Here is a 10,387-nt window from a genome sequence, read left to right on the forward strand (position 1 = left end):
ATCATGTGTAGCCACTCACTGATAGGCTTATAAAAATGAATATTCTGTGAATATACTCAAACGAGTCTACAGCCATGCCAGCAGCTCTGTGAGGCTGTACAGCAAGGCTTTGAGTTCAATGCCAACATCAGCATGCTGACACATGACAATGCTACATGCTTCCATTTAGCATGTATAATGTTTACAATGTTTACCATCTTAGTTTGGCAGGTTAGCATTCTAACATTTACTAATTAGCAGGAAACCCAAAGTGCAGTTTAAGACTGATGGGAATGCCATTCGTTTTGCAGACACATTCAAAATGTTGACCTGATGATGGCGCTGGAGGAAAAGAGCGGGGATCAACAAAGTCATTTCAATTCACACTGAGCGAAAAGTGATGGTCTACATTTTGAGACAATCCATCCAGTGTTCATTTTTCTTGTTTCACATAAAAAGTATAAATGTTAACCTGCTGGCAGTGCTAGAAGAAAAGTCAGGGAATCACCAAAAAAAAAAAAAAAGGATAAAAAAAGAGATAAAAAATAATAGTTAAAGTAGTGTACCAAACGATTCTTGGTAATAAGCCAAAATCATGTTTACTATCATACAGTTGTTAATATAATGACACATTTCACTTTAATTTGCCAAATGCCTGAAAAACGTCAAATTGTTGGCTGAACATGTCTTCACTCTGGGGCCTGTGTCAGGTGTCAGGTTTCTTTTAAAATAATCACTTGTTTAAATGCCTGTATTACTAGTAAATTAAAACTAATGCAATGTCCTTTTGTTTGGCCAACTGAAATGTGCTAAGACTCTAATGTGCCTACTACATATTTTGCCAAAGCAGTGTTGTAACTCAAACAAGAGAATATGATCCCAATCCTCCAGTCTGGAAATGTCACCAGAGGCCCTATGTGAGGGTTAGAAGAATGGATTTTAAAATTGTCATCATTGTGTTTAAGGCTCATCGCCTTGCTCTACAGTGTCAGATATGGGCTGAGCTGTGGTTTACTGGGAAGGACCACAGAATAGGATTTGCATCATTGTGATGCTCACCGAGCCAGTGACCCCTCGCGTCTGCATTTATGTTTCTTCACTGATTTAGTCAGATGTTTTCCTTATTTATTTACTTACATATCATGTTATCATGACAGACCATTGCTCCTGTTTAAGTCTACTTCACAGGTTAACTTCTGGTTAACAAAAAAATATTTTGAGTTTAAAAGCTAATTCTTGACCTTGTAAACAGCAACTGACAAACTCAAATTGTCTCATCTCAAGGTCCATTTATTAGCTTTCCATCATAATCATACAATCGTAAAAATGGACACTGCATTAAATCCAATTCACAGCAATTGAAGAGAGGATTAAAACGGTGCATCAGAGTAGCGAGCCTCAGATCTTTCTCTCAGTAGGTCAGAAATATTCTCACTGTGACGACGCAGCGTCATGATTGAGATGCCATCTTTCTTTTAACAGACTGAAGAAAGCCAGACCTAACTGTTGTTAGACAGGACTGGACTGACACCTAGTGGACGGTGGTTGTCATTATTGTTGCAGGACGTCTATTGCGTTGCACTTTCAGAATGATCATTATCTGACGGAATTATAGAGCTACAATGTCTTCGATGGGGACTGTTTTTTTTTTGTTTTTTTTTTAGTAGGGAGCATTATTTCGAGTGCACGCGTCTTTTATCTTCACATCTTGAAATGTAGCGCCATTGACGTGGACACATTTTACAACATTTATTTAATTTTTCATCTTAAAGCAAAATGCTTGTAAGATGACGGACACCAAAATCCCCCCCCCACACACACACACACACACACACACACACACACACACACACACACACACACACACTGCCACCTCCTCCTACATTACGTCACTGGGACCGGTGCATTCGCAGTGAATTTGGGGGATGCAGCTCACCGTGAAGAGAAGCATGCACATGCAGCAGACGCCGGACAGCCTTTTGTCTTTCATTTTTCTGGTTTATTTTAATTTCTGTAAATAAAAGCGACACCGCAGGTTAATAGGCGGGACTTCCTTCCGGCTGTTTATCTCGGTGTGTGCAGCGCAAGGCGAGCCAGTGCAGGATCAGATAACAAGGTAACGTTAAGCTTGTTGACAGCACAATATCTGGCGTTTTTGGTGTGTGCGTTTCTCTTCCTTTATCCGCTCATGTGAAGTGTTGCCGCTGCATGTGGTTGTCTTATTGTTGCAGACAGAGCTGCGTATTGTAGCCGTTAGCTCCGCAGCACAATGCTAAAATACGGAGGCTGATGATTTCCTCTTTAATGTGGCTGGCTGTCAGCAGGAAAGCTACTGCCATGTATTCTAGTTAATGTAGCCAAGTCGCCCTTATAGAGCCATTGCAGGCTTTATAATCCTGAGTCTGCCAATGACATCATTGCTCTCTTGACCTTTAATGCCTTTTTATATTCAGTGTAGCCTAGCGGATGTCCGTGTTTGATAGAGCCATATCAACATAACCGCAATAGCGTGAGAAGACTTGTTATTGCTTGGAATAAGGGTAGGATATCTTGTATCATGACAGCGTTATAGCTGTATTACACGGATATTACTCAGACATTTTTTTAAACTTCTTACGCTAGGCCTGAAACTGATTATTTTCGTTATTTTTAAATTTAATTTAACCGATAAAATGTATCCATTACATGATTCCAGTGCCTAAAGGTGACGTCCAAACCCAAAGGTATTCAATGTACAATGTAATAAAAATATAGCTCGAACCAGCCATGTTCTGTCTTTTTTGCATAAATAAATGGCTGACATGAGTAGTTGATTACTAATTAGTCAATTAGTGTGCAGCTATATTGATTATTTGCCTTAGCCCTAATTAACAGTAATGATCACATTATCGATTCAGATGCATTTGGTTGCAAATGTCATATTGTTGGTTTTTTTTATCAGTATTGCTAAGATCTGTTTTGCAAAGCTATTGTATGTTGTTGACAAGCAAGTATGCTAACATTCAGAGGTCAACCTCCTTCAGTTGTTCACATACTTTCTGCCAAAAGTAAGTGGACAAAAGTATGTAGACAGCAGGTTGCCTTCTTAATTTTCCACCCATTTGTGATTTGTTGAACATCTAATTTCTAAACTTATTGGCATTAATATGGAGGGGAGGTCGGCCACTGATGTTTGGAGGCCTGGCACGCAGGACAGAGGCTTCCCCAAACGGTCACCACAAAGTTGGAAGGAAGGCTGAGTGAACCGTGAAAGAATCAAATAGTCGGTCGACAGAAGAAGAAGATAAGATGTATTTGTCATACATAATAGTAAATATTTTGGGGTTTTGGTCTGTTGGTCAGATTAAATAAGACATCTGACAGACCGTTACATTTGATAGACAAAAGATTTATCAATAAAAGATTTAGTGGATGAATTGATAATGAAAAAAGTTAGTTGGAGGCAACCTACTGTTTAGGTAAGTATCATTGTATGCTGTATGATTTGTGAGGTCACTGAACTGGAACTAAGGGGCGTAGGCCAAACCACCAAAAGAGCCCAAAAACATAAGTTTACAGAAGTATGTGAGCAGGTGTGTGCATATACTTTTTTTTTCCCCAGATAGGAGGCGTTAACTGCTCAGCCTCACTGAGTTTTCCTTTTTGTGTGTGTTTTGTAGGTTTTGTCATCACACACAGACCACACTATGCTGGGCTGCTTCCTGGGAGGAGGCTGCTGTCCTCTGGTCTGCCTGTTTGCCCTGCTTCTGCCTCCGGTTTCCCTCAGTCATCTGAACCAACATGGGCCCAGGAGCCACGGTGTGAGGGACCGGCCCAAGCTGCTGCTCGTGTCCTTCGACGGCTTCCGCTGGGATTACATTGACCGGGTCCCGACGCCTAACTTCCGCCGCATCATTGATGAGGGCGTGACGGTGGAGCGCGTGGAGTGTGCTTACATCACCAAAACCTTCCCCAACCACTACAGCTTGGTGACGGGGCTGTATGCTGAGACGCATGGCATCGTGGCCAACGAGATGTACGACCCCGCTCTGAACCGGTCCTTCTCAATGGAGACAGACAGTATTTATGAGTCACGGTGGTGGGAGGAGGCGGTGCCTCTCTGGGTGACCATCCAGAAAGCTGGAGGGCGGAGCGGGGCGGCAATGTGGCCAGGGTCTGATGTGAAGATCCACGGCATGTTCCCCAATAAGTACCTCCCGTACAATGCCTCCGTGTCCTTTGAAGCCAGAGTGGAGCGGATCATTGAGTGGTTCTCTGCACCCAAAGACGCAGCGGTGGATTTTGGAGTTCTGTACTGGGAGGAGCCGGACGAGAGTGGACACAAACTGGGACCTCAGAGTTCCCTCATGGACGTAGTCATCACCGGAATTGACGAGAAGCTCGGCTTCCTCATGAACGAGCTGAAGAAGGCGGGGCTGTATGAGAAAGTGAACCTGATAGTGACCAGTGACCACGGGATGGCGCAGCTTTCCCCTGATAAAATCATAGAACTGGATGAGTATGTGAGCAGAGACCTGTACACCTGGGTGGATAAGAGTCCGGTGGTGGGAATACTGCCCAAAGAAGGTATCGCTTTTTAAAACATCGGTCACATTCAATGCTGTCAAGAAACTTGATTTGAGGTGGAAATGTGTTCCCATCTATTGTCATCTGTCTTGCAGGGAAGTTTGACGAGGTGTACAGTAAGCTGGCGGATGCAAATCCGAACATGGTGGTGTACAAGAAGGAAGACATTCCCGAGCACTTCCACTATCAACACAACATCAGGATCATGCCCATCCTCATAGAGTCCAAGGAGGGCTGGACCGTCGTGCAGAACAGGACTGCGCCTTTCATGCGTACGTATTCAAACGTCCTAAAGCTGTGTTGGGATTATATTCTGGTTGGTGGCTCTACACATTAAACAAGGCAGTTGTTTCAAACGGCAGGATCAGTCTGCTCTAATAATAGCTTCACGGGAGATAATTTTTTTAAATCATTGAACCAAAGCTAGCGCATGTTATACCAGCTGTAATTGACTTTCACTTAGAAACAGCAGGAGTGTGTGGGTTTGAAAGTTAGTCTTGCGCAGTTATTTTCTTCACTTTAAATTAAGCAGGTTGTTTTTCCAAACGTCCTCTCTTCAGATTAGAGATATCAAAACAGTTTTTTTTATTGCAGCTGCAGATTTTCCTCCTCTCCTGTTGAAGGCTTGTTGATTAGTAAAAAATAAAAACCTGCTGACTCTGTCTTCAGTGACAATGTGGTGTTAGACTGCTGAGCTAGATATGTGTAGTATGCTACTATGCTGGATATCAAAAGTTGTTTCTACCGTGTAGCTGTTTGATTTATGAGAGATCAATAGGCCCTGGATGATAAAACCATAGCTGTTACTGTCGAGCAGTGGCGACTTCTGCTTCTCAGTGCATTACAGGGAAGGCACTTAAGATATATTAGTATAGACCCAGTGTGAATGAATTACAGCAGTGCTCACATATTTGATGAGATCGGTGTATGTGGACTGGACCTGCACTTCCTGATGGTTGAAGATTATAGGTACAGTCAGATGACAGTTCAGCCTTATGAATATACACCTTCTCCCCTGTTAACTTCAATTGAAGATGGAACAACAGATTAGCCCGACAAGCCAGACCCACATGAAGATGTTGGGTCTGGGAACTCACCATTGGCAGGGCTCAATCCGAGGGGCGGGATAAAATCATTCATATTCCCTGTGCACGCAATAGGATAGCGCTACAACCAAGCAGAGTAACGCTAGTTGATCCGGTCAGCAAAACCCTGAACGCATCTTCCTTTTTTAAGAATGACTTCAGTGCCGTTCTTTGTTCTTTTCTCAAAGAAAAGCTTAACTCCAAGTCTTCCAGAGTCGTGGCCAAAGCCGATTCGAAAGGCCGCTGTTCACCAGCGGTGGCCGCCACCTTATTGGTTTTCAAGTAGCAGGGAATTCACGCGGAACTGTCGCAACTCTGCCGTTATTGTGTTAAGCCCGCCCACCGACTCTACACACGATGTGATTGGCCTGACTAGAGTTTGGTTTTTCCAGCTTGCAAACCAACGGAGAGTTGCTAGACCCCCCCTGGCTGCAAATTACATTTGCTGCCGTTAGGGTGCATCTAGATTTCTAGGCTAACAGATGAATTCAAGCATGCATTTCTTTTGTGTTGCGATCTCACATCCATATTTATATTCTTCTTTAGGTGTTGCGCTGTGTGCTTTTTAGGTTTAACAAACATGTTAAATGCATTTTCTTGATCATGACAAAGCAATTTATTTTTTTTAATATTTCAAATCCAGCATTGTTTACTAGCTAGCAGCCTTCTTCTTGCCTGCCTTTGGTTAGATTGCGCAACGCGTCACCCCCGCACTTGCACGTGCGTCCGAGTCATGCATCTGTACAATGAAAACTAAGGTAGAAAATTACAAACGCTGGTTGTACTGGGTACCTTTTTAATAAGTCTTAAATTTGATAAGTCTGAGGTACTGAAACCTGATTGGATAGTAGTTGAACCGACTGATGCTGCCAGCATTGATGAACTGTATTGATTTCACACACAGCGCACTTAGTGAATCCAGTCAATTCTTTAGGAATGTAATTGCCCTGATGTATTTTAGGAGCAGTAGTTTGCCAGTCTAAGCTTTCATCTAAAGGGCTATGTGCTTGTGTATTTTAATTACATTTTTAGTGTTTCTTGTGCGTTTGCTGCGATTGCTTTATCAGTAACCAGTCAGCTGGGGCAAGCAGTGATGGTATTAAATCATCTGACAGAGCAGCAGTGCCAGATTCCAAAAGTCTTTCTCTGCCTGCAATTCATGGGATGTGGAAACTAAAGATCTACAGATTAACAATGGAAGAATAATTAACATCAAAGCATTGTACCTCTTTTATGCAAATATAAATTACGTCTTGTCTTTTCTCTCCAGTTGGAAACCATGGCTATGACAACACCTTGCGTAGCATGCAGCCTGTGTTTGTGGCCCGTGGGCCGGCCTTTCGGCAGAATTACGTCAAGACTTCCATGCGCTCCGTTGACCTTTACCCTCTCATGTGCCACATCCTGGCCATCCCCCCTCTACCAAACAACGGCTCCCTCTCAAACGTTCAGGACCTGCTGTCCCTAGAGCCAGCTCCATCCACGGCACCCAGCACCCCTCCCAGGGCCAACGGGTATTCCTACGCCCCCGTCGTGGGTTCTTTCATCGGTGTGGTGATGGTGCTGGGCTTTCTGATGGTCTACATCAGACAAGTGACGCTCAAACAGCTGCCCTCGCTAAAACACAGAAGCAGGGAGATGTCGCAGCCCTTACTGCAAGAGGACTTGCACCTGTAGCTGAAGAAACAGAAGGGATGGCAGACGTAAAAGAAGAGGTGTTGCTCCCCAAGGTAGTCCGGTCTGTCCAGAAGCATCCCCTAACGCCTCCCCTCATACGACTGAATGCTTTCGTGCTGCTCTTTTTATTAGTCGGAGATCAAGGGAATCTAACCTAATCATGCATAGAGGTACATCTCGCTTGCTTGCGTGGAAGGGAAATGTCTGGGGTTTGCTTCTGGTGCAGACTTAATCAAAATAATAAACCTTTACATGGGCTTTATAGTGGCTTTGCTTTGATTGTGAACTTTACCTAATATCATCTCGTCATTTTCATTGTCACTTATAAGTAAAAAAGTCAAAGCTAAGAGTGAAATTATAACCTGTGATTCTAGCAAGTATGAACCTTTTGTTGGCCAAAACAACTGACTTGGATAACCTAAAAAGGTGTCAGTATTCTCGAAACACGCTTGTTTTTCTGAAGGTAAAGGGGTGATTAGCTTAACAGCCACAGCCAAAGGTGGGGTGAAATATTTCCTTAGTGTTGCACTCATTTGCACGTAAGAAAACAGAAGTAAGGAAGTGTGAATGGCTGTAAGGTTCGGAGGGAAGGGGTTTCGGATGTCACCGATCCAAAAAGCACCAAGAATCATGCCGACACCTTTACTCCCTGACAGTAACCGTGGTATGGACGGCAGTAGATGTCGTTCTGCACTTTCAAATCTATGCAAAACAGATTTGTATGTCATGCGGTAAAGAAGAGACTAGGTCACGTCAGGGTTTCTTGCCACCAATTGTTCTACTTGTGGTCTAAGCACTGAATTAGAAGTTAATCAAAATACAAAAGCTGTGATTACTAAAGTTTTCAAGTTCAAGTGAAAGTTTCAGGAGATTGGCTGGAGTCAGTGTTATTTTTTTGAATGTTACTTGGAAGCAGATGTTCCACTAAAAACTCACTCCGTGTATCAGGCTTCTGCTCATAGGTGTAGGTCATCCCCTGGGCCGTTCACATCACAACTTTTGCTCTTTAGTAGGCAGTTACCATTTGCCTTTTAACTTAACGGAGAACATCTCTCTCTAAGGTGTGCAATCATTTGTGTGTCAGGTTGTTGTTTTTTTGTAGAGTTTGTGTTTGGAGGGCATTTTTTTTGTATAGATGACCATTTATTACCCTTCATAAGTCATAATAACCATGGCCATTTGTTGGTGAAATGTGAAGTGCAATTGTTATTGGTCAGTATTTCGTTTTAGGGATTTTAAGGGTTTGGCTGTTGCTTGGTTGAGAAGACTATTTCAGCATGACTTGCAAGAACAGTTCCCCTGATTTGCACTACAGGATAGATATGAAACTGAACGTATTTGGATGCTTTTTCGGTCATGTATAATTTGCACTTCTTGTTCGTAGTTGCTATTTGAAATTATAAAAAAAAAAAAAAAAAAAAGTTAGGTGCCTCATGCCAAAAACTTTTAAATAGCATAATCATAGAAAGTCAAGTAGAATCCAAATCAGCAAATAAATTATATAATATTTTTCTCAGCATCTTTTAAGAAACAATTGGTTCAATTTTCTCCTTATGCTTTTAGATGCTTTACTAATACGTGTGCCCAACAAAAAGACAGACATCACTGTGATATATACTTTTTACAAAATTTAAATTCATAAATTGAAAGCATTTGTATGGAAATTGTTAATTTTCTGATAGTCTTGTTTTATGAAAGACAAGTGTTGTCTGATAATTTCCCCCCAACTTGTTGACGGAGAAATGAAATGCATCCAGAATGTTTAAATAATTCATTCAAAATTGTTAGAAAAGAATAAATATTATCAGTTTATTTCTGTTGATTATTAACTTGAACTATGGATATTTAATATGATTTACAAATTAACTCTTTGCCATGTTGATGCAATTAAAGAATCTTCTGAAATTAAAGGGACTTATGTGAAACTGAGCAGTTTTTTTTTTTTCAATTTTATTTTCTGTGTGTATGTGTGAGTACGTGTAAGCGTTTGTGTATGACGCCAGGGCTTTCTTAGTCCAGACCATTTATATCTCCACTTTACTCAAGCGTACAGTACAGGCCAAAAGTTTGGACACACCTTCTCATTCAATGTGTTTCTTTATTTTCATGACTATTTACATTGTAGATTCTCACTGAAGGCATCAAAACTACGAATGAACACATATGGAATTATGTACTTAACAAAAAAGTGTGAAATAACTGAAAACATGCCTTATATTTTAGATTGATTTAGATGTTTTCAGTTATTTCACACTTTTTTGTTAAGTACATAATTCCATATGTGTTCATTCATAGTTTTGATGCCTTCAGTGAGAATCTACAATGTAAATAGTCATGAAAATAAAAAGGAAACGCATTGAATGAGAAGGTGTGTCCAAACTTTTGGCCTGTATTGTATGCCGACAAGAAAGAGGCCAAACAGTTCAAGAGATCTGATTCTGAAGTCTGACAAAATCTGTGTAGAAATGGCAACTAATTATTTGGCATAAATAAGGATTACAAGTTGTTAGCACTTGGGGACTGTACGGAAATTATTTGGGTGGAGAGCGGGGCTAAACCTTTTTGTTTTTAAATGGTAAGGCCCTCAACATTATAGATAATTTCTTTGGACTCTTCCATTGAGAGAATATGCAACACTACCTTCCCCTCCAATATCTCGAAAAGATATTACTGAATTTGTGTAACCTAATTTGAATCTTGATTATGAAAATAGAATAATATCACACATCACATTAGAGCTGGAATTATACATTTGCCAAATTCTTGACAAATGTAATGCTGAACATAACTGGCAGTTGATTGTTAAAGACCTTCCAATTAAACAGTTATCCTCTCTTCATAGAGATATATATATATATATATATATATATATATATATATATATATATATATTATATATAAAAAATCTGTGGTTAAAAAATAAAATGCCCTAAAAATGTCAGACTCCCCCTTCACCCTTCACCCTTCATCCCCCGCAATTCTGACCCCCTCCTTCCCCTCTAGTAATTTGTGTACGGTCCTTAAAATATCAACATGAACAGTAAAGTTGAAGCAACGAACCAAGCTCGCCTCTTGCTTCA

At 41.1% G+C, this 10,387-nt stretch overlaps 1 protein-coding gene across 1 annotated transcript; it reads left to right on the plus strand.

The window, feature by feature from the left end:
* The first annotated feature begins 1,859 nt into the window (after positions 1 to 1,859).
* On the plus strand, positions 1,860 to 9,232 carry enpp5 (ectonucleotide pyrophosphatase/phosphodiesterase 5). Its single transcript, XM_039782217.1, has 4 exons — positions 1,860 to 2,095; positions 3,639 to 4,545; positions 4,641 to 4,817; positions 6,901 to 9,232. Exons 2-4 carry the CDS (start codon positions 3,666 to 3,668, stop codon positions 7,305 to 7,307), a joined length of 1,464 nt encoding a protein of 487 aa, XP_039638151.1. The 5' UTR covers positions 1,860 to 2,095; positions 3,639 to 3,665; the 3' UTR covers positions 7,308 to 9,232.
* The last annotated feature ends 1,155 nt before the right edge of the window (positions 9,233 to 10,387 follow it).

This window comes from Perca fluviatilis, chromosome 18 (assembly GCF_010015445.1).
Source record: "Perca fluviatilis chromosome 18, GENO_Pfluv_1.0, whole genome shotgun sequence".
Taxonomy (NCBI): Eukaryota; Metazoa; Chordata; class Actinopteri; order Perciformes; family Percidae; genus Perca; species Perca fluviatilis.

Coding starts and splice junctions, on each gene's coding strand:
- enpp5 (XM_039782217.1), top strand. CDS start 3,666: ATGCTGGGCTGCTTCCTGGGAGGAGGCTGCTGTCCTCTGGTCTGCCTG. Junction 4,546..4,640: donor GGGAATACTGCCCAAAGAAG/GTATCGCTTTTT, acceptor TCTGTCTTGCAG/GGAAGTTTGACGAGGTGTAC. Junction 4,818..6,900: donor CAGGACTGCGCCTTTCATGC/GTACGTATTCAA, acceptor TTTTCTCTCCAG/TTGGAAACCATGGCTATGAC.